This window comes from Bactrocera dorsalis, chromosome 3 (assembly GCF_023373825.1).
Source record: "Bactrocera dorsalis isolate Fly_Bdor chromosome 3, ASM2337382v1, whole genome shotgun sequence".
Taxonomy (NCBI): Eukaryota; Metazoa; Arthropoda; class Insecta; order Diptera; family Tephritidae; genus Bactrocera; species Bactrocera dorsalis.
The window spans coordinates 50538908-50564487 of NC_064305.1; the positions used below are offsets into that span (position 1 = coordinate 50538908).

At 35.4% G+C, this 25580-nt stretch overlaps 1 protein-coding gene and 1 long non-coding RNA gene across 2 annotated transcripts in view; both read right to left on the reverse strand.

Moving 5' to 3' along the window:
- Positions 1–25580, reverse strand: part of LOC105233076 (serine-rich adhesin for platelets) — a 92269-nt gene that overhangs the window by 49642 nt on the left and 17047 nt on the right. The window contains exon 3 of the mRNA XM_049452924.1: positions 15649–18395. Within this exon, the coding sequence (XP_049308881.1) occupies positions 15649–18395 (2747 nt within the window). The remainder of the gene's footprint in view (positions 1–15648; positions 18396–25580) is intronic.
- Positions 22685–23760, reverse strand: LOC125777693 (uncharacterized). Its single transcript, XR_007422352.1, has 2 exons — positions 23539–23760; positions 22685–23479 (listed from the first exon to the last, which is right to left on the reverse strand). It is a non-coding gene; the product is annotated as an uncharacterized LOC125777693 (long non-coding RNA).

Consider the following 25580-nt stretch of genomic DNA (forward strand, 5'->3'; position numbering starts at 1 on the left):
TTAAGTCTTTCCCAGGTTTGTCTATCAAGATGATCTGCGACTTTTTCCACGAATTTGGATAGTGTCCGAGATTAAGAATTGCATTGAAGAGCAAAGAGAGCACCTTTACGGCAATATTTGGTAACTCAATTAGCATTTTTGGGGTAATATTATCATGTCCAGGTGATTTTTTGGGGTTAAGCTCTTTTATTCAACGCAGGATAACTCTTGCCAACAGGTGCTACTTCGGACTGAGTAGGCAATTGAGAAGCAAAGTCCTCTCTCGACAGACAAAAACTAAACTCTATAAGTCTCTCATAATCCCCGTCCTGCTATATGGTGCAGAGGCTTGGACGATGTCAACAGCGGATGAGTCGACGTTGCGAGTTTTCGAGAGAAAAATTCTGCGAAAGATTTATGGTCCTTTGCGCGTTGGCCACGGCGAATATCGCATTCGATGGAACGATGAGCTGTACGAGATATACGACGACATTGACATAGTTCAGCGAATTAAAAGACAGCGGCTACGCTGGCTAGGTCATGTTGTCCGGATGGATGAAAACACTCCAGCTCTGAAAGTATTCGACGCAGTACCCGCCGGGGAAGCAGAGGAAGAGGAAGACCTCCACTCCGTTGGAAGGACCAAGTGGAGAAGGACCTGGCTTCGCTTGGAATATCCAATTGGCGCCACGTAGCGAAAAGAAGAAACGACTGGCGCGCGGTTGTTAACTCGGCTATAATCGCGTAAGCGGTGTCTACGCCAATTAAGAAGAAGAAGCTCTTTTATTATTCTAGTAACTTCAGAAGTAGAAGTCCTAATAGACACATGCGACTCTTTTGCGGTATTGGGCAAGGTTGGCAACTCAAAGTTGTTCGTTGGGCAATTGGGTTGAAATACCTTTTCTAGGTGATTTGCAAAGCAATTTGCCTTGTCCTCATCACTACGTGCCCAATTACCATTCAACTGTCTTAGAGGCATGTTGGAATCTACTGGTGGCTTGAAAGACTTTTGTGCTTTCCAAAGAGAATTTTGTTTGCGAGAATTTGGACACAGTTTCTTTATATAATTTTCAGTGTTGTGTTCCTCTTCGCATTTAAGCGCTTTTTTTAACTTTCGTACAGCAGATTTCAGTTGAAGCAAAGTTGAAGGGGATCGACTTAACTGCCATTCCCGCCTAGCTCGCCTTTTCTCATTTACAAGTTTCTCTATTTCATTATTGGTGATCTTTCTAAAACCAACTGGTTTGTTATTTCTTTTTGGTGTTGCCAATACAGCTGCATTAGTTATTACGTCATTAATTTCTCTTATATTTTCATCAATGTCTCTTCCTGTATTTATTTTGCAATCAATATTGATGTGGGTGCTGATATACTTTCTATATTTCAACCAGTTAGTTTTATGTGATGTTAGAGTAACTTTTGGCTCAAATATCATGGGCTGTTCGTATAACTTTATTAGTACAGGAGAATGATCAGATGATAAGTCTGTACATGTATCAGCTGTCATAAGCGATCTATCTATATTTTTGACTACAGCAAAATCTATTAAGTCTGGTATTTTTCTTCTATCACTGGGCCAGTATGTCGGCTTACCAGGAGATATTATATCCAGCTTATTATTCTTATTCATAATAGTGTAGTACAACTGTCGTCCTTTCGGATTAATAAGACGTGAGCCCCAGTACGTGTGTTTTGCGTTATAATCTCCACCTGCTAGAAATCTTTGACCTAGTGTTCCAAAAAAGTCTTTAAATTCGATTTCTGTAATTTTAAAACGAGGTGGACAGTATATAGCAGTAAGGTTTAAGTCACAACCCCGATTTTTGAGTGAAATTGTTGTAGCTTGTAACTGACTCAAATCTGACTTAGACTTTAGTTTACACTTTTCAATTAGACTTTTCGGATTTGCAAAATATTGTCATTTCTTTTAGTGCCACAACAAGGTTACATATGTATGTGAACCAATTATCAAAACTCAGTTCGCAACCTTGAGATACTAGAGCTATGAATACTAGATATAATACAATGTCGGCTGATATGTCGAGTCCATATGAACGGCAAGTTCCCTCAAGAACGTAGAGCGTAAAATCATAAATAATTCCCGACGAGTCTGCCCGGGTGAATCCATATTTTCAGTCCCCATTTGTGGGCTGATGATCTTCCTGAAATATGCAATTGTTATCAGTTGATTTATCAGATTGTTGATAACGTAAAACTTTTGTTTGCTTTGTACACTTTGTACACTCTAGTAAATCGATTTCAAATTTTTCATCCTTGTCTAAAATCTCTTTACATCCTTTCTCCAGAATCTCGCCGTCGGCTTCGTCACAGTTTTAGTCAGAAGATTTGTCCCAGTTTTTCTCCAAATTCTGATGCATATCTGCATCACACAGCCCTTTGCCTGATTTACTCATCTTAATATTTGAATGGCCTAAACGGCCAAAATTGCTCATAAACTACTTACACAAAAAAAAAAATCTGGTAGTACAATAGAAATTTATTTTGTAGTTTGTTCACTTGTAATTCTTTCTTTCACTATTTCTTTCATTATTTTCGTGATATTTTTTTAAGTATTTTAATTATATTTTTATATACTACGCCAAAACGTCCGCACGACCGACGCAATCAACTTCGCTTCATTAATTGTCATAACTTGGTACGTTTTTAAAATAACCGATGCAACCTTTCATCGCTATCACAACATGAACAGATCTGCTGTCGAACTCATTATTTTAATATACACTTTTTATTTAATACTGTAAACAATGTCAAGCTGCTATAAATCTATTCAATCTACTACTACTAAGAAATTTTAGAACTTATTCAAAATTAAAGTTTATGTTTTAAACTTTAGAGCGCCTAAAGCCAACAATTTTTATGGTTTTGAAATTAAAACTTAAAAACTTATTAAAAGTAATATAAATAATGTTAAGAAAAAAGTGTCATACATAAATATAATACGTATGTACATATATGCAAAGTTGCGTGTAAGTTAGTACCTAATAAGTTTTCCTTTTTTCACACATTTCGTCGAGCTCTGAATGGCCATAAATTAAACTAAATTTGCATATCTCTGCTTAAGAGAAATAACTTCTTACTTGTAAATTTTACTCATATAGTACATACAAGAATACCACATAATATACCACAAATCCATTCATGTTTGTACGGTTTTTACTCAGGTAATCTCCGGCGGGAAACCGCAGGGCCATTCGTATGGTAATTTCATTTTGTATTCCATGCTTTGTGTTTTCTCTTTCTATTCTGTTTTTAAATTCGCTTTCGTTTCTGCGTTTATATTTTGCATACAAATATTATACATACATATGTGTATACAAATGTACGTTTGTCCATAATATATAATTTTCTCAGTTGCTTTCGTTTGACTTAATTACGTGTCTCTTCCTAATAAGTATAACCCCGTGCGATAATTATGAAAGCCAGTTAAAGGCCCACGGATGCATATACATACATACTTCCTACATATGTATGTATTTATGTACATAACGGGTGATTTTTTTGAGGTTAGGATTTTCATGCATTAGTATTTGACAGATCACGTGGGATTTCAGACATGGTGTCAAAGAGAAAGATGCTCAGTATGCTTTGACATTTCATCATGAATAGACTTACTAACGAGCAACGCTTGCAAATCATTGAATTTTATTACCAAAATCAGTGTTCGGTTCTTTTCTTTTTTATCGACAAATTTTGTTCAGCGATGAGGCTCATTTCTGGTTGAATGGCTACGTAAATAAGCAAAATTGCCGCATTTGGGGTGAAGAGCAACCAGAAGCCGTTCAAGAACTGCCCATGCATCCCGAAAAATGCACTGTTTGGTGTGGTTTGTACGCTGGTGGAATCATTGGACCGTATTTTTTCAAAGATGCTGTTGGACGCAACGTTACGGTGAATGGCGATCGCTATCGTTCGATGCTAACAAACTTTTTGTTGCCAAAAATGGAAGAACTGAACTTGGTTGACATGTGGTTTCAACAAGATGGCGCTACATGCCACACAGCTCGCGATTCTATGGCCATTTTGAGGGAAAACTTCGGACAACAATTCATCTCAAGAAATGGACCCGTAAGTTGGCCACCAAGATCATGCGATTTAACGCCTTTAGACTATTTTTTGTGGGGCTACGTCAAGTCTAAAGTCTACAGAAATAAGCCAGCAACTATTCCAGCTTTGGAAGACAACATTTCCGAAGAAATTCGGGCTATTCCGGCCGAAATGCTCGAAAAAGTTGCCCAAAATTGGACTTTCCGAATGGACCACCTAAGACGCAGCCGCGGTCAACATTTAAATGAAATTATCTTCAAAAAGTAAATGTCATGAACCAATCTAACGTTTCAAATAAAGAACCGATGAGATTTTGCAAATTTTATGCGTTTTTTTTAAAAAAAAAGTTATCAAGCTCTTAAAAAATCACCCTTTATATGTGTGCCTAAGTTTAACGAATATGACTAATGCGAATCGTATCTGCATAAAAGAAAAAGCTCACTTGCTCAATTATTAAACACATTTACCTCTAAGTCTGCTGAATACGCGTTGCTTAGTAAAACCAATAAAAATTCGAACAATCGAAAAGTGAAAGATTTGCAAAGTTCATAAACTACGAAAACGAGTCAATTATGCAACGGCCGCCTAAAGCACCAGAACCTAATACCAAGCTAGAGTGAGAGCTACATATGTATGTATATCAACTGTTTAATATCCCATTGAGTTAATTTTCCTTTAAATCCAAAAAAATACACTTAATCCTTTAATATACTTGGCCAAATATTTACGTGGTGATTACATGGTGAACTGAAAATTTAATGTGTAACATCAAATTTACTGTTTATTAAAAATGTGGAAGTAATCAATCACACATTTCTCAATTCTCCAATTTATAGCAATAATGTAGCAGTAGCCACTTTTATATTGAACATTTTTATGATGAAATTCACATAATGATCTAACATTTGCCATAAATAAACTGAGTCTGTAACACCTATTTGCTTTCAGTCAAAACGACTTTTAATAAAATCGAATTGATGAATTTATAAGGACCAGCTACAGGGAGAAAATCCTGAACGGTAATATTTTCTAAACTTCAGATAAGTTCAAAAGTTTAAAAAAAGTTTGAACCTATCTATCTCAGCGTTCATAGCTTAGAAGTGCTATAGATGATAATATGTTAAGGAACTTACGGATTCGATTTACATCATCAACATATTAATGTCACACCAGACAAAATCTTCATTTTATGACCTAGTAAAAACAAAAAACTTCTTATTTACCGCTGTAGAAACCGCTTATGCGTTTATAGCCGAGTTAACAACAGCGCGCCAGACATTTCTTCTTTTCGCTATTCGACGCCAATTCGAGGTACCATGTGCAGCAAGGAGTGGAGGTTTTCCTTTTCCTCTGCTTTCACCGGCGGCTACTCAATCGAAAGCCTTCAAAGCTAGAGTGTTCAATTCCAACAGCATGACATAGCCACAGCAGCAGCTGTCTCTTATCTTTAACTCGTACAGCTCATCCTTCCATCGACCGCGGTACTCGCCGTTGCCAATTCCCAAAGAACTATAAATATCGAATCCGGCTTTAAAATCGACGAAAAAGTGGTGTGTGTTAATATTCCCTTCACGAGTCTCTTCCAAGATTTTCCGCATGATAAAATCTGGTCTACAGTAGATTTTACAGGTTTAAGCCACACTGATAAGGTACCATCAGTTTATTTACGTTGCGTAAAAAAGGGAGGCTTATAACACCGCAATTGGCGCAGGTTATGGAGCCCCCTTTCTGTGGATTGAGCAGAGCAAACCTAAGTTTCAATCATTGGGGATGGTTTCATCCGACCATATCTTGCAAAGGAGCTGATGTATGCACCTTGTCAGTTCTTCTCCGACGTATTTAAATAGATCGGGCGATAAGGAGGTGTAAATGCTAGAAACTTATCATAGTCGAGTAAAGGAACATCTATTCCATCGTCATCGATTGGGGAATCGGGTTCAGGAACTTCAGATGGTACTTTCACTGCAGTCCACTAGGCTGGAGAAGTGTTCTCTCCATAACTTCAGTATGCTCTGAACATCAGCCACTGGATCAGCACTTTGGGACCAACAAGAATATGATCCGGTCTTGAAACCTTCTGTTAGTTGCCGCATCTTTTCGTAGAATTTTCGAGCATTACCACTGTCGGCCAGCGTCTCAAGCTATCAAGCTTTCTTGTCCTATCTGACTAATTAAGTTACTACTTTACATTTTTTGAGATTTTTGAAACACAAAAAATCAAATTAGGATGACACCCATGTTAAACGAAAGATACAAAAACAAGTAAAGAAGAATCGCTTAGGCTGTATCCGAAATAAATAGCTTGAGGTGTTGGCTAAACTTTATAACAAATAAAATTTCGACAGAATTCAACATTCATTATTTGACGAAAACGTCAATTATATTATAGACATAGACTAATTAAGTTTTACTGCAATACTTTACTTTGCATTCGCGAAAATTATTTTTAAATTTTCCTCAAGTTAGAAATATGTGATACAAATTCAATAGAAGAAGCTAAATTTAATATGTAGAGTTTATGTGGAAAAGGATAGATACTGTGCCCAAAAAAAAGGTGACATTGTATTTATTTTGAAAATTCTTTAGTTATTATTGTTATTAATTTCATCCCCTTCAAAGTAATCCCCTCCCGATGCAATGCACTTATGCCAACGGATTTTCCAATCTTCGAAACACTGGTTGTAGTCACTTTCCGGGATGGCCTTCAGTTCCGCCTTCGCTGCGGCTTGAATCTCCTCTATCGTATAAAAACGGTGTCCCCGGAGCGGTCTTTTGAGCTTGGTGAACAGCCAAACGTCGCACGGCACCAGATCAGGTGAAAACGGTGGTTGCGGAACGATATGAATTGAGTTTTTGGCGAAATGATCACGAATTACGAGGGCAGTATGGGATGGTGCATTATCATGGTGTAAAAACCAAGAATTGTCTTTCCACAATTGCGGCCTTTTTAGGCGGATAGCGTTACGCAAACGACGCATAACGTTCAAATAATATTCCTTGTTGACTGTTTGACCGGTTGGAAGGAATTCATAATGCACCACGATAATCGAAGAAAACAGTCAACATGACCTTGATTTTTAAACGACTTTGGCGGGATTTTTTTGGTCTCGGCTCTCTTTTGGCACGATATTCGCTCGATTGATCGGTTGTTTCGGGGTCGTAAGCATATATCCAAGTCTCATCTCCAGTTATAATGCGTTTCATGACACCCTGGTAGTCGGAAAGCATCGTTTCACACACTTCAACGCGACGCCCTTTTTTCAAAAAATTCAATGTTTTCGGTACCAGTCGAGATTTGACGCGCTTGAGGCCCAAAACATCCTTCAAAATGGTATTAGCTGAGCCTTTCGATATGCCAACTTCATCAGCAAGGTTTCTAATTGTTAATCGACGGTTTTTCAACACCAATTCTTTGATTTGTTGAACGTGAGCTTCGTCGGTTGAGGTTGATGGTCGCCCTGGTCGCTCTTCGTCTTCGACACGTTCACGGCCGGCTTGGAACTCACTATACCACTTGTAAACATTTTTTTTAGACATAGCCTCATCACCAAAGGCTTTTTGCACCATCCTCAACGTATCCGCAGCAGAAAATTGATTCCGTAAACAAAATTTAATACAAATTCTTTGCTCAACAAATTTCGACATCGCAAAAAACGAAAAACTCACTTTTAGCAGCTCACAAAACGACACGTATCTCAAACAGCAATAAATATTTTGACATGAAATTTGACATAAATGTGACTGACAGTACTACCAACCTAAAAAAAAATTAATTCTCCAAATCCTTCGACGCGCGCAGTTTATATTCAAATGTCACCTTATTTTTTGGGCACAGTAAGTGTATGAGGGATATATGTAAGTATGTAAGTAGTAATGGCTTTTTTTATATTCTCGCAACAAAGTTGCTAAGGAAAGTATTATAGTTTTGTCACATAACGGTTGTTTGTAAGTCGTAAAACTAAAAGAGTCAGATATAGGGTTATATATACCAAAGTGATCAGGGTGACGAGTAGAGTTGAAATCCGAATGTCTGTCTGTCCGTCCGTCCGTCTATCCAGCCGTCCGTGCAAGCTGTAACTTGAGTAAAAATTGAGATATCATGATGAAACTTAGTACACGTATTTCTCCTCTCTCCGAAAACCTATAAAGTGTCATAACTAACTAACTAAATAAAGATATTAAAGTGAAATTTGACACAAAGGATCGCATTAGAGAGGGGCATATTTGGACGTAATTGGCCCCGCCCCCTACTAAGTTTTTTGTACATATCTCGGAAACTACTATAGCTATTTCAACCAAACTCTATGGAGTTGCCTTCAGGCATTTCCATAAACAGTTCAAAAATGGAAAAAATCGGATAATAACCACGCCCACCTCCCATACAAAGGTTATGTTGAAAATCACTAAAAGTGCGTTAACCGACTAACAAAAAACGTCAGAAACACTAAATTTTACGGAAGAAATGGCAGAAGGAAGCTGCACCCAGGCTTTTTTTAAAAATTGAAAATGGGCGTGGCGTCGCCCACTTATGGACCAAAAACCATACCTCAGGAACTACTAATCTAATTAATTTTACAGCAAAATAAAAAAATAGGTAAATGACGGATAATGAAATCTCGATTATCACTTTATCATGCGAGAGTATAAAATGTTCGGTGACACCCGAACTTAGCCCTTCCTTACTTGTTGAGATTGCAATTATTAATTGCAATTCTTTTTTCAATTTTTTATATTAATTAATTTTTCAGCTTATAGTAAAAGTTAATTTACAGGTGCTGATTAATAAAATAATTTTTTTATTTATATCTTTAAATTTGTCTATTTAAAACTGACTTCAAAAACTGACGTGCCTTTCAAAAGCAAGTTTAAATAAACCTATTTCAATTCAGCCCATGTAGTTGCACGTCAAATTTTGCTGGAGAACCGGTGCATTAACAGAAAAACTTAGTTTGTCTTTAAATCGTGGTCGCTTCTAAGAGTAGGCTGATGATCGAATTCGGTGTCGTGTATGAATGAAGCGTCACTTTCACTCCCAGTATTGTCTTTTCTATTCTCGATTTCCGTCAATTCTCGTCTTATATGACGCATTACTGCAGAAAAAGCCAAAAGCTTCAAAACGGTCTAAAGTCAACTCGAGAACATACTTTTTAATCATTATTTGTAGTATAATTCCACATATTTCCGGCATTAAACCATGTTATATATATTACCAATTCAGTTAATTTTGATTAGATATCTTACATATTGATCTTATATACTCTATAGGAGCATACAAACCAAAAAACTTGGTTATTTATATTTTTTAGATAAATTTGAGGTTATGTGAAAAATTTGTTCTATGGGATTGGCGCAGATTTGCCGGAAAACGGAAAAAAATAAACCGTTTTTAAGCCTTAAGAATTCAACCACAGCTCCTCTTAATACCTATATATATAATATGGGTTTATAGTGTTTAACATTCTCCGTAAACCAGGCGTTACACGATCAAGAAATTTTTTCCAGTTTCGACTACCACACTCTCACTTTTTATCCGTTTTGATATACATTTTTCCATTTCAGTAGTGGTTCAAGTTGAGGCTCAAGTGAAATCAACTGATGGCGTATGTAGTTACAAACATTCAATTTGTCGGGAATATGAATATTTCGCTATACAAGTATTTCGATACCAATTCATAAATACTTGTATAAGTATTTATTTCATTACATTCCCAAATTTCTGCAAAATTTTTAAGAATTTTAAATGGTTCCCATGACGATGGCATCTTGAAACTATTATTACTAAATATATAAGACACGTCTTTAAAATTTCATTAATTTTAACAACTAGTTCGTGTGAACAGCCTAAAGTCTTTTTTGACTTGCAGCTGATCAGTTTATTTATGAAAATATTGAATGTGTTCTTGATACGCTTTCGTTTCAAAAGTAATTCGCCTGGACTACTCAGAAACCATGATGTCGCTAAATATCCAGATATCGCTACAATCTACCAAGGGATGTGAATATTAGAGTGAAACATGTTCAACAAAGTTTTTTTCAGAAAATAAATTTAAAACGTGATCAATTTAAGAATGATAAAACAATTTGTCAAAGCGTTAGACGTGGAAAAATATTATTTTAGTGACATTTCTCGAGAATTTGTAAAATCTAAATGGTGGAATATTTGATACAGCAAATACATAGAGATACAGATTTTTATCAAAGTTAGGCCTGTTTTGGAAAATGAATCGTGATGAAGAAATTGTGCTAAAGTACTATCTTAGTAATCATCTGGATAAATTTTCGAATATTTTTGGAAATAATTAGTAAGGAACAGAGAGTTCGGTGCGACCAATATCTAAAAGGGGTGGGATTATGGTATGAAGGTTGTTAAAATCGTCATAAGATGGCAGATTGCTGCTGATCCTTTAAAAGACATTGTCACTTATAAAATTGTTAAAGAAAAGTCCATAAAAGACGTTTTATTGAAATATAACACACGTTTGTCTTTTTGTTATACCCTGAACAGGGTATATTAAGTTTGTCGCGAAGTTTGTAACACTCAGAAGGAAGCGTCGGAGACCCTATAAAGTATATATTTAAATGATCAGTACGTTGAGCTAAGTCGATTTAGCCATGTCCGTCTGTCTGTCTGTCCGTCTGTCTGTATATATACGAACTAGTCCCTCAGTTTTTAAGATATCGTTTTGAAATTTTGCAAACGTCATTTTCTCTTCAAGAAACTGCTCATTTGTCGGAACCGATATCGGACCACTATAACATATAGCTGCCATACAAACTGAACGATCGGAATAAAGATCTTGTATGGAAAACTTTCACATTTGACAATGTATCTTTATAAAAGTTGACACAGATTATTTTCTAAGATAATAATGTAATATACGAAGAAATTGTTCAGATCAGCTTACTATAGAATACGAATATAGCTGCTATACAAACTGAACGATCGGAATTTTGTGCTGGTATGGTTTTGACAAGATATATTCACGAAACTTGATATGAGTTATGGTTCATAGAAATAATGTAATATCGGAAGATATTGTTCAGATCGGCTTACTATAGCATATAGCTGCCATACAAACTGAATAATCGGATTCAAATGCTTGAATGGGAAACTTCCTCATTTCGAAATCCTCTTGACGAAATTTGACATGGATTACTGCTTAAGGTAATAACATAATCTCCGAAAAAATTGTTCAGATCGGATTACTATATCATATAGTTTCCATATGAACTGGACACATAGTTACTAAAAAAATGCATCTGTGAAGGGTATATTAGCTTCGGTGCAGCCAAAGTTAACGTTTTTTCTTGTTTACTTTTGTTTTCTAAACAAAACTAAGGTCCATATGAACTGGACACATAGTTACTAAAAAAATGCATCTGTGAAGGGTATATTAGCTTCGGTGCAGCCAAAGTTAACGTTTTTTCTTGTTAACTTTTGTTTTCTAAACAAAACTAAGGTTTCATATTTTCAGATTTTTGTAAAGTAAATTGCAAATTCAAGGTTTTCGATTCAGTATCTGCCGGTGAAAGACCTTCTTTTCGTTGGAGAGATCAAGTAGATAAGGACATAGCTGCACTCGGTATCTCGAATTGGCGCCATATAGCGAAATGATGAAACGACTGGTGCGCTGTTATTAACTCGCCTTTGACCGTGAAAGCTGTGTCTACACCAGTAAAGAAGAATAAAATGTAAATAAAGATTTAAAAATAATTAAGAGCAAATCTTACAAAACCATTGATAGTTTCATGAACTGTGGGCTCGTATTTGCATATATACATATATACATATGTATGTGTGTTTCAAAGTATTAATGCCTTACCCATTGAGCGATTAAAAGATATGATAGATTAGGTTAGGATATACTGGCCGGTTGTCAAGCCATATATGATTCTACTGGTCCTTAGTAATGTCAGATGGATATTCATTTTAATTTAAGCTGAAGTATGAAGTATTTTGATACTTCATTTAGTCCCTTTAGCTGTAAAGCTTCTACATATCTAAGACGAGTTCCAGCTGGGTAGAACTTCGGAGTTGTTCCAGCTCTCTCTCATGCCTGATTTCTTGCAATTTCTGCATACATATAATATATAGTCTTTACTTGTGCCCATCCAGGCACATTATATGTGATTCCCTTCGAGATCGTGTGAGTAAAAATGATGTGTATTTCTCTTCGAGTCTATAGCACAAGATCTTGGCGATCCTGCATGTTCGCCTATTTCGTTTCCCGGAATTTCTTTAATTAAAATAAATATGTATACAAATTTGGGGATCCGTAATGGACAAAAGTTTAGATATGGTTTCGTTACAGGAGGATGAGGCGCTGCAACTATTCTGAATTTATCTTTATGTAACAGGTACTCGTTAGTACTTGGGGAGTACTAACACCCAGTTTTTCCTACTCTTACAACAGACATAATACAGAGCAATATACATACATATGTCATATATGTACGTACTACATAGTTGCACTTCGTAGCAGCATACTACATACATATGTAATCCGGCTTTAATATCTGTTGCTTGAGCTTCGTAAACCGCAGAACCTACTTGCTGCTTGGTTAATGCAGAGAAAATCAGATACATTGGTTAGACTGTTGCGATCACTCAGTTGCTTCATTCGTTTCAAGCGATATATTACCCAATCAACCATATGTAACAGAATCCCAAAATGAATGGCTACTTTTGGCAACGTTTTATTATTATTATTAATGTCGGTATTTTGCGTGAGACGGTACTCAGTATAGTAAATTCACCTTAGCCATCCTCCTCAATTCTAGCAAATCAAAAATAGTAATCCAATTCAGTCGATAAGAGAAGTCTAAGGGTATGTGTGTATGAGTATACTTACATGCATAAAACAAAAACGACAGCCTGAAGGCTTATGCTATTTTTGGTTTTGTGGGTTATTCAATACATTTGACGAAAACCGGATTTATTTATTTTCTCCCAGTCTTTTAGCGATGAATCACCAACATTTTGTCGGTATTATGTAGGTACATATGTATGTACATACATATATGTTTATTGTATATTTACATATACCCCGACGGAAATATTTAAATGAAACCGAAATGGTAAAATTTTGGACTTGTTTACTTATAGCTTATACACTAATATACATATGTACATATATATTTCATTTTGCTTCTTGGTTAAATTTTTTTTCTTCTAAATTTGTGGGTTAGAACGCGTTAAAATAAGAGCAATAAACATGCAAAATGCCAGTCTTGAAAAAAATCTATTATCTTCCGAAACTACTGAATCCCAAACATATTTTAAGGCAATAAATGTTGGCTATTAGCACATCGGCCAATTTACCAACAACAGGAAACCGTAATACACTTATTGTACACATGCATGTACATACATATGTGCATATTCAGATAAGATTTTATTCATTTAACATTGCGGCTTGCAATGTCTCGATGTAGCTCCGGTTTCATCTTACCAAATACAAATATACAATGAGTCTTATTATATATTTTGCCACAGAGAAAGTGAAAGTGTGAGCTGATGTGGTTAAGATGGCAAGCAACCACAGCAACCATTATCTGCGAATGAGCACGGCCTCATATGAACTTTGCCAACATTATCACTCACACTTAAGTATATTTCCAAAAGGGTCACAGGAACAAAAAACATATGTTTTATACACTGTTGATGTTTGGCATATATGTATACAATAGATTTTTTTAATAAAATTTTTAATACTTTTTATTAGGTCTACAACTTTGCTTCCGCCGTTTTTTTTTGTAAATTTAATTCTTTATTGTATAAAAACGTTTGGACCGTTTTCTTTTATTCCTTCAAAAAGCAATGCTTAATTAACACACGAAATGCTTTATGATCCATTTTTTTTTTGTAAACTAACACAAGCTGCTTTACAAAAATTCTATATTTTTTTAATACCTAATAGAAATCATATAACGGGTGATTTTTTTGAGGTTAGGATTTTCATGCATTAGTATTTGACAGATCACGTGGGATTTCAGACATGGTGTCAAAGAGAAAGATGCTCAGTATGCTTTGACATTTCATCATGAATAGACTTACTAACGAGCAACGCTTGCAAATCATTGAATTTTATTACCAAAATCAGTGTTCGGTTCGAAATGTGTTTTATCGACAAATTTTGTTCAGCGATGAGGCTCATTTCTGGTTGAATGGCTACGTAAATAAGCAAAATTGCCGCATTTGGGGTGAAGAGCAACCAGAAGCCGTTCAAGAACTGCCCATGCATCCCGAAAAATGCACTGTTTGGTGTGGTTTGTACGCTGGTGGAATCATTGGACCGTATTTTTTCAAAGATGCTGTTGGACGCAACGTTACGGTGAATGGCGATCGCTATCGTTCGATGCTAACAAACTTTTTGTTGCCAAAAATGGAAGAACTGAACTTGGTTGACATGTGGTTTCAACAAGATGGCGCTACATGCCACACAGCTCGCGATTCTATGGCCATTTTGAGGGAAAACTTCGGACAACAATTCATCTCAAGAAATGGACCCGTAAGTTGGCCACCAAGATCATGCGATTTAACGCCTTTAGACTATTTTTTGTGGGGCTACGTCAAGTCTAAAGTCTACAGAAATAAGCCAGCAACTATTCCAGCTTTGGAAGACAACATTTCCGAAGAAATTCGGGCTATTCCGGCCGAAATGCTCGAAAAAGTTGCCCAAAATTGGACTTTCCGAATGGACCACCTAAGACGCAGCCGCGGTCAACATTTAAATGAAATTATCTTCAAAAAGTAAATGTCATGAACCAATCTAACGTTTCAAATAAAGAACCGATGAGATTTTGCAAATTTTATGCGTTTTTTTTTTTTAAAAAGTTATCAAGCTCTTAAAAAATCACCCTGTAGATGGTAGTAGTAGAGTAATCGTATTATCTATGTACATATGAGTCAGCCTCAGTAAAGCGTGGACGGGTCCTCAGCCGCACTTTTCTTGGAATTAAAAAAGAAGAGCAAAATTTCCTGCAAATGTCGAGAATTCGGCTCAAAAAGTGACATTTTCAGTTGAGAATAAGTTTAGGGTGCAACAGATCTTTACAAATATTTTGTTGAGTTAATGTTGACACAAATGTCCAAGATCGATATAAAACGATTTAATCGATTTAATCTTTTTAATTATCACCGTAAGCAATAAACATACATTCTTTACGTTACGTAATACTCGTAGCATATGGCCACTATACCTACAGTGAACTAAGTACTATTTTGGTTCCCATCAGTTCTAAATATTTAATTCAATTACTAATAAAAAAATAATTCAATTACAAAAACAGAAAAACGAAACCCAGGCAAATAGAGACGGATTATTGTATTAAAACCATACCACCGATATACATCAGTACATGAAAATATAAATAAATTAGGTGGACAAACAAAGTGAAACCAAATTTTATGATTTTTGCCTGAAATTACTATTATTATTTCCTTCCGACTGACTTTGCGCCCTCCAGCGGTACTTACATATGTATATGTTTTCAAATGTATGTAGTTATGTGAGAGAAAATGCCAAAATACACCATTCTTATTTGCATTTGCAATATAATACATACATAAGTATGTGTACATATGTATATGTTTATACTAACCTTCTTATGAACGGAAGCGGTAGAGTGAACCGTCCATCGCTGACCATAGGCGGAGAAATACCTGGCATAGGAACCGTTGATATCACAGGCGGTAAAAGAGTTGTGCCAGGTGGTGGTGGCGCAGGTCCTACTATTGTGGGAGGCGGAGGGGTAGTTAACGCTGTCGTCGCACAACGATTCATCGGCAGCGCACTGTAAGGTGGTGGAAAATGTCTATGCAATAAATCCGGAAGCATTGGATGTAATAGTGCAGACATTGCCGCTGGCATGGTTGTTGACGATGACCTCAATGTATGATGAACTCCAGACTGTAAGTGCAAAGCCGTAATACCCTGAATGGGTGCAGAGCCTGGAGGCATGGAATGTCGATCTTGTGGACGGCGCAGCTGTCCCGATATGTGAAATTGGTGCGAATGCGGGTGCGAATAAGAGGCGGATAATTGCTGATGTAGATGGCGACGTTCACGTCTGTCGCGCCGTCTATGTACACGAGACAAAATCGGGGAAACTGGAACCCGATCAAGTCGTGATTGCGTGGATAATATTTCATCAGTCTGGCATTCAGTTGAGGTAAAAGTTCGCGATTGTTCCGAAGTAACGGGGGACATACAAGTAGTTTGTCGAGACGCACCATTTACCTGAGATGATAATAGGCGTGGCGATTCCGATGTTGTAAGAGAAGTAGGCGTGCTTTTGTTTGAATGCTCGACATTCGTTTGTTCACTATGCGATTCAGCACTTATGCTAATTATGTTGATGCTATCGGAAGCATTAAGTTGTTTCATTTCATTTCCATTAAAATCTCTTTGAGCAGAACTTAGATTCACAATATTATTATTATTATTATTATTCAGCCTATTCTCTACTTTGCAGATTATATTAGGTAATGCACTCACTTCACTAACACTGCCCACTTTATTGAGTGCAGTTGTACTCTTTTTACAAGCACTTTCGTTGTTAACTGGGTAAACACTGGGATAATTGCAATTGACCACACTTATGCGATTGTCTTTGACAGCACTTTTCCGTACTACACCGACTTCAACATTTACGGATGCGGTTTCTACGCTGACGATATTGTTGTTATTACAATTATTAGGTGAACTATGAAAATTTGTACAGTTTTTGTTAGTTGCACAATTGCTGTTGTTGTTTTTATCACTGCTTTCCGAATTCACTTGTATTGTCAGGCTCGGCTGAGTACCAATAGCCGATGCGTCCAACTCTGCGATTCTTGCGCTATTATTGTTCCTTTTGTCATTTTCAATGGCACTAACAACAACAACGTCATTTTTAATTTCTTGCTTTTCCACACTATCCAAATCATAACCGTTATTATTACCATGCTTCGTTTCATGCAATAGATTGCTATACCGATCATCACTGCTAGAGCTACTACTTCTCGGCCGGTCATTACTGGTCAGACAACCTGTGGTAGCACATTCGGAGCTGCTTAGAAAAACGCTGGTCGTGCTGCTAGCGGGCAATACTTTGAAAATATTAGCTTGCTGCACTTGTAACTCTGAAGTGGAAGAGCAAAACAAGGCATTCGTCGCGGCGGGTATGCTGAATCGCATGTTGTTCGGCGAGTCAACGGTTTCAGCGGTTGCAATGGTATTGGCGTTCAAAAGTTCACAATCATGACCATTATTGGTATCACTGTCTTTACTACTTGCATCACTTTGATTGTGGCTTAGGCAATGTTGCGAATGTTGAAAACTTTTACAATCTTCACCAGCATCTGTACGCCTGGCTGCAAGCGCACTTTCACTCGCTCGAAATTCAGCATACAAACGCTCAAGCTCCGCCAGACATTTATTCGGTATAAGTGAATCTAACGGTACTATATTTTCGGAACTTGACCGTGTCACGCGTTTAACTTTTGTTCGAACACCCCTTAGTGTTTTTTTCCATAGAAGCGAATATGAAGGCAGAGTAACAAACGACAAACGCGAACGACGCGCAACTGACCGTCTATGAGAAAAGCCCGACGCACACTGAGCGATCGCTTGGCCATCAGCCTCCGGTGAAATAGCTTGGAATACATTGTGGTCGTTTTCCAAATGAGCGCAGTTTTCTCTCTCAGCTGTAGTGGCTTTGTCGTTCCAAGGCGCAGCAAATAAGTTGGCACTTCCATTGGCTCTATCAGCGTTCATTCGTCTTCCACTGTTTGTACAACCATCATTCATCGATTCTGTGTTGAGTCGGATATCATAGTTATTGCTATTGTTGTTCTGATTGTTTACGAAAGCAGTGCGTAAACGTGAGCCTGGGAGAGAGTTTTTAATACAATCGGTATAGAAAACAGGTTGATTGACCTCCTCTCCCTTGCTGGATACAATTTTAACTCTATCCGTTTCATTTGTGGTCATATCCGTATTGCCTGCGATTCTTGTAGCTATTGCCTGAGTCACTGCAATTAATGGGGAACTGTTAGAGAGCTGCGATTGCATATGCAGTAGTTCTCCCAATATTTCATCGTCATCATCATTCTCTTTTTTATGAGTAATGTTAATAGTTGCATTGTACTTTTCGGTTTGTTGTGATCGGTCATTCGCTGATCGCGTTTTCCCGAAATGCATGATTTTTTCCGCTTGTGTCTTTTTGTATTTGTCGGGTGATGCAAAAATGATGTTATCACTATTATTCTCCAATTGCTCGGACGACTCATTGACAGCATTAGCAGTTGTTGGCGATAACAATCCTCCAAGTTCTAAGTTAAGTTCACTCGAGAGTTGAAGAGGACACTAAAGTAAAAAAATATAACTGACAGTGTTTACTAATAACAAAGAAAGAACAATGTTTAACTGGTCCTCAAGACCCTATAGGTGCATGAGGCAAATACATATATAAATACTTTAATTGAATACCTTAATCATGCGCTTATAAGTAAATGTAATTATTATCATTTATGTGCATATGTTTGTACGAACATATAAAAAATATGTATATATAAAGGTATATCTACATATGTATGTGATTTACTTGATCGCCGTCGTAAATTATGACTGAGGATATCGTAAATACATCCGTAGGAATAGAAGATCAAGTTTTTGGAAAAGTATTCAAAATGTACATAAAAAAATACATTATTTGCATTATGAATGATCCACACTAGAAGAGCAAGAGAGAATAATTAAAGAAAATAAACTTTGTGTGTAATACGTATGTATGCATGTATGTATTTGTGTAATACTATAAATATTTTCATTGCGATTTTAGGAATGTTATTAATGATTGGTAAGTTTTACCGTGCGATTCTGTACTGTGATACAGTCTCAAGTCTCTAAATTTGAGATTTTGAGTTAGAGACAATTTTTGAGACTTGAAATGAATAGCAATATTCTGTAAGTGACAGTCACAAAATCTATTACATTTCATTATTCTATTCATCTAAAAATATTAAAATTTGCCTTTGTTAATATACTTGCACATAATTTAATTAGCAATATAAAAGTGCTTACATCTGATGTCGTAAACGCAAGAGAGTCAACAGACTTCAAGCGACATCTGTCAAAAAATAGCAAAAGTCGGCCATTTTTGAGCAGTGTTGCCTACTCAAATTTGGTAAATTCAGCTAAATGCACGAAATTTTTGTGCATTACAAATTTGCATTAACATGGGTCAAATGCGCAAGTAAATTTAAATTAATCCCGCTAATGCATATTAGCGCTGTCGTCTGTCAGGGCTATATGCTTAAATAAGCAAAGAGATAAAAAGTTATTTCAGTTACGAAAGCACCACGCCGTGAGACGATAACCAAAATTGAATTATTATCAGCTCTAATATCAAGCTTCAGGAGACAATAGACTTTAGGAGTTTTCAGTTTTAGATAAAACATCGTTTACTGAAAACGCAAATACTAACAAAGTTCTTTCAACAACTAATTCGTCCCTCACGCACATTAATTTACTGCGTTATAGCATTCTTTCCTCACGGCAACCTATTTCCCTGTTGCTTTGTCTACCTTCATGGGAAGAAATCTTTCGAAACGTAAAATAAAAAAATATATAATTTTTGTCTAGTAGTTTTTGACCCTCGATAAGTAATCTTAAGCGTACAATTGTACTGATGTTTAAAATGAAAGAAAAGTAAATAACACAATTGAATTAAAAGCCAAAAAACTATATTTGTTTAAAAAAGCCGGAAAGTTTGGGGAGTTTCAAAGAATAGTACATTTTTCATAAAATTAGATATTATTATTTAACCCATTAGAAGGCGATAAAGCATTTACTTTGATCTAGTAATGTTTTTGTTTTATAGCCCTGACAGACGAGCAAAATTAATGCGCCTTAAGCAACGCTAATGCGAATTGAAATTTTATGATGACAGACGGCAGGCTTGTGCATTTAGACAGCTGATAGTGAAATTTGTTTCTTTATTAAAAAAAAAAAAAGTGAAGTAAAAATGAATAAGATAAATTATTAAAAGAAATTTTGGTAGTTTTGGAAAATCAATATAAATTTAACGAAAAAATTCGTTTATTATTATCTACGTTAAAAGATAATAGAGCGAAATTAATAGCAATAATTGATTGTAATCCGGAAAAAGTGTGCAAAAAAGTTAAGAATATTGGAAAAATGGATAGCAAAAGTGCGACATCTGTCAATAAATAGCAAAAATCGGCCATTTTTGAGCAGTGTTGCCTACTAAAATTTAGTAAATTCAACCAAATGCACGGAATTCTTGTGGATTACAAACTTGCATTGACATGGGTCAAATGCGCAAATAAATGTAAATTAAGCCCGCTAATGCATATTAGCGCTGTCGTCTGTCAGGGCTATTATAATTCGATTTGTTGTTTGCTTCGAAATAGCCCTCAGTTTAAGCACTCATTTTATTTTATTATAGTTATGGCACCTTATAGGGTTTCCCTTAATAGCAGTTTGTGGGCGTGGCAGTGGTCCGATTAATAAATTCTTTACACATGAACTTGTGTGCCAAGTACCATTCAGATATCTCATTATTTTACTAAAGTTACGGCTTACACGGACTTACAGGCAGTCAGTCACTCGGATTTCAACTTGTCTCATCATCCTGTTTATTTATACATATGTATGTATATTATGTATGACAGACGACAGCGCTAATTTGCATTAGCTTAATTTGCATAAGCTTAATTTACATTTACTTGCCCTTTTGACCCATGTTAATGCAAATTTGTAATGCACACAAATTTCGTGCATTTAGCTGAATTTACCAAATTTGAGTAGGCAACACTGCTCAAAAATGGCCGACTTTTGCTATTTTTTGACAGATGTCGCTTGAAGTCTGTCGACTCTCTTGCGTTTACGACATCAGATGTAAGCAGTTTTATATTGCTAATTAAATTATGTGCAAGTATATTAACAAAGGCAAATTTTAATAATTTTTAGATGGCAGAAAATAACAACGAACAATTTGCTATCCATTTTTCTAATATTATTAACTTCTTCGCATTACAATCAATTATTGCTTTTAATTTTACTCTATTATCTTTGAACGTAGTTAATAATAAACGTATTCTTTCGTTAAATTTATATTGATTTTCCAAAATACAAACATTACGATTAATAATTTCTCTTATTCATTTTTATTTTACTTTTTTTTTAATGAATAAACAAATTTCTCAATCAGCTGTCTAAACGCACAAGTCTGCCGTCTGTCAACATACAATTTCAATGCGTATTAATTTTGCTCGTCTGTCAGGGCTATAATTTTCTCATATTACCAGAGAATAATAATAGCGGGATTCTGTAACCAGTCTCTAGTCTCTATTTGAGACATTTTGAGGCAAAGTCTCAATTTGAGACTAGTTACTATTCACTAAACAGTCTCTAGCGTTAGTCTCAAAATATTGAGACCTGGTAGTTAGCCGGTCACAAAATTAAAAAGAGCTCTTGTCTGCCATTTTGAATATACTGAATAGAGATCATCGTAGATATTAATCGATTGTCGTATTTTTATATTTTGTAAGCAACTCAAACACGAAAAAGTTAAAAATAAATAAATTTTACATAAATTTCGTAAATATTATGAAACAAAGTCAACATATATTTTCATTTTTATTGATAACTATGTTTTTTGACGATGTTATAGAAAATAATAATATTTGTTATCGACATATTTATTTCCATTCAATTGTAAAAGTATCTCTGAATGATGAAATGTAATAGATTTTGTGACTGTCATTTACAGAATAGCAAAATCGTCTCAAGTCTCAAAAATTGTCTCTAACTCAAAATCTCAAATTTAGAGACTTGAGACTGTCTCACGTTACAGAATCGCACGGTAAGTAAAACCTGGTTTAAAAATGAAATTTTCTTGTTGCCCTGTGTTATACAAGTAGATGCTATGGCTAGTGGAATGCAATAGTTATCAGAATAAATTTCCTGATAAATGCGGTCGGTAATAAATTGTCATTTGTTCGAAGGCTTATCTAAAAATACGGGGATAATATAAATAAATACATATACACTGGTTTGCAATTCAAAACAATTTATTTTATTTACATATGTGAGTGGATAATAAAATATTAGGCATCTTATTAAATTACACTATAGTTACGGTGACCATAATTTCAAATCGAAAAAACAGAACATTTTTAAGAACAAATTTATTTAATTCAAGTAACAAAAATTAACATAAAAACATAAATCAGTTTCCTTTGACTTACATATATATATATATGTATGTATATGTATGTGTTTTAAAAAACTTATTTTTAAATTAAGTATTACATAAAAATATAAATATGCATTGAATGCAAATTAATTGTACTTTTCAGAGGAATAAATTTTTGTAATCAAATTTTCTTCGTTTTGTAAGGAATTTTTAAACTCTATGCAGTTCATTTCATAATTGCACTTGGTAACTAAAGTTGACTTCACAGTCTCAATTTTCATTTGCGATTTTTCGTTTGTCCATATATTATTTAAAATGGAAAATACCCTTTCTGTTGGAGCATTTGAGCCCGGTAAACATAAATTAAATTCGACTATTTTACAGATATTTTGATAAGGTACATATTGTTTTTTTAAATGTTGAAAAATTTCAATCCATTTTTGGTCAACTGGCTTTTTATTTTCCTCCGATTGAATAAGTTTATCTGGAGTTACATAACTTTTAACGCAGGTGAATTCATCAAACAATTCACTGTCATTAATATTACTGTTGCTTCTCTTTTCCATAATATACACTAAATTTTTTTCAACCTCATCCCAAGATGGCACTGTGCGCAGAATAATCCATTCCATTACCTCAACCTCTTTAAATGCATGATCCCGCGTCTTGCAGCTCCTCCAAAGTTACAATTAGTGTTATCTGCACAAAGAGCAAGTAACTTCTCACTTAATGCAAACTTTTTCATGAGATCAAAAATATAATATGTTAGTATATCTGACGATTCTCCACGGAGATCATTTACTTCCAATATTTTTAATTGCACACCCTTCTCAGGCACAAAATATCGAACAAGAACAGGACACACTCTCATACTTCCATGATTTGAGCAGTCGGAAAAAACGGCAATAAAATTGATAGCATTAAAATCAGTGTGATATGCCCAGTTGCCTTCATTTACGCTGCTTTTTCTTCGCTGATCGTCTATTGTACGTGTCCTTACAAAGCTCATCACGGGTTTGCTGCTAGAAGCTGCAATATCGGCTTTTCGATGTTTCTGAGATTGTAAATGGCGCAGCACATCGTGTTTACCTGCATTGGCAATAGAGAAAACTGCAGAACATTTTGTACATTTCACTGTACCGCTGTTAATTTCCTTTATGAAGGTGTATTCTTCTTGTAGTTGTTTATTAAAAACGCATTTTCTGCGGGAAGGAGGCATTTTGTAAAGCTAAAACAAAAGAATTTTTCCCAATTTAAGTTTTTAACACTATTGGCAATAAAACTTACGTAGTTGTTTGTCAATAGAACATTACAGAAAGCAAAATAATTCAAACCCGCAATCAGCTGTTCAAATCAGGGATGACAATTTAATACTGATAATACCTTAATCATTAAAGGGCTGTCCAGTAATAGAAACTTTTTAAACTGCTTGGTGCTAAATTTCAGAACAAAAAACAGTACGTTCGGAAAAAACAGAACATTTTTGCTAATTTTACAAAAAAAAACCGCAGAACATGTGCTTCAAAATCAGTTCAGTACTGCGAAAATCAGTACGGATGGTCACCGTAACTATAGTTCAAACTCAATATGTCTAAGACACACATCAGTATGAAGAATTACTGTGCGTTCAAAAGACTTTTTTTTTGGAAACTAACAATTATTCAATCCGGTCCGCTTTTTCGATATTCTGTCACGTTGTGTCTTGAAATAAGAAAAGTTTTGTTTAAAAAGAGATTAAAGATATCTCCAAATACAATACGGTACAGACTTCAAAGACTTTATCTATTTTAGCCAATACCGCATACTATTAACATGCCACATACCAAATAAATGCTTTCGGACCGATACAATTTACCGCCCGAAATAAATGTCAAATCGTGCGCTCATTCTAAGCATATTTTACCTAAACAACGATATTTTTAAGGGACATTTATTAAAAAAAGAAAACATTCATATACCAAAGGTTTGACATATACCCTAATTACGGTTTCCAATTCCAATCAGTTAAATTAAGTACATCTATTATTTCCATTACAAAATTCATTGGAAACTCTAAAATGAGTATTTCACAAATAATTAAACAGCTGATAATGTTCAAATGAATAATTAAAACAATTCACTTCTCTAACGAAAAATTTAGTAATTATTAGAATGATCATTAGCTCTGATTTATATTGCGATGAAAAAATGTTGAACCCAAAACTAATGTGCTGCGCATAAAAAAGGCCTTCGAGATGTCTCAAATCCATTGAAACTCCTTAAGAACAAGTAAGCCAAAGTTTTATTGACAATTAAAAAGCTTTTAAATAAGATTTGTTGCCGATTCGTAAGATATTCTATTAAGTAAGAAATCAATTTTTTTTTTACTAAATGAGATTAAGGAATATTACCACAAACTCTCCGTTTTCTTGCGTTGGTAGTTTTTAAGAATTCACTTTTTTTAATTTTTAACCGACATCAATGGTTGTCAAAAAGGTTTCTTAATATTATGAACACTTTAAATATTTGGACGACTGAAGAGTGACAAAGTGCTTCAAAATATTTAATTTTACTCTTTAGGAATAGTCGATTGTACCGACTCTTTATGATTTAAACACTTTCTACAGCCCTTAATTTTATTTTTTCTGTTTCAAAATTGCAGCTTGTCACGGTGTTTTACTCTAAACGCTCAAAAAATTTTCTGCCTTACTAAAAGGTTATTTTTTAAGAGCTTGATAACTTTTTTTAAAAAAAAAAACGCATAAAATTTGCAAAATCTCATCGGTTCTTTATTTGAAACGTTAGATTGGTTCATGACATTTACTTTTTGAAGATAATTTCATTTAAATGTTGACCGCGGCTGCGTCTTAGGTGGTCCATTCGGAAAGTCCAATTTTGGGCAACTTTTTCGAGCATTTCGGCCGGAATAGCCCGAATTTCTTCGGAAATGTTGTCTTCCAAAGCTGGAATAGTTGCTGGCTTATTTCTGTAGACTTTAGACTTGACGTAGCCCCACAAAAAATAGTCTAAAGGCGTTAAATCGCATGATCTTGGTGGCCAACTTACGGGTCCATTTCTTGAGATGAATTGTTGTCCGAAGTTTTCCCTCAAAATGGCCATAGAATCGCGAGCTGTGTGGCATGTAGCGCCATCTTGTTGAAACCACATGTCAACCAAGTTCAGTTCTTCCATTTTTGGCAACAAAAAGTTTGTTAGCATCGAACGATAGCGATCGCCATTCACCGTAACGTTGCGTCCAACAGCATCTTTGAAAAAATACGGTCCAATGATTCCACCAGCGTACAAACCACACCAAACAGTGCATTTTTCGGGATGCATGGGCAGTTCTT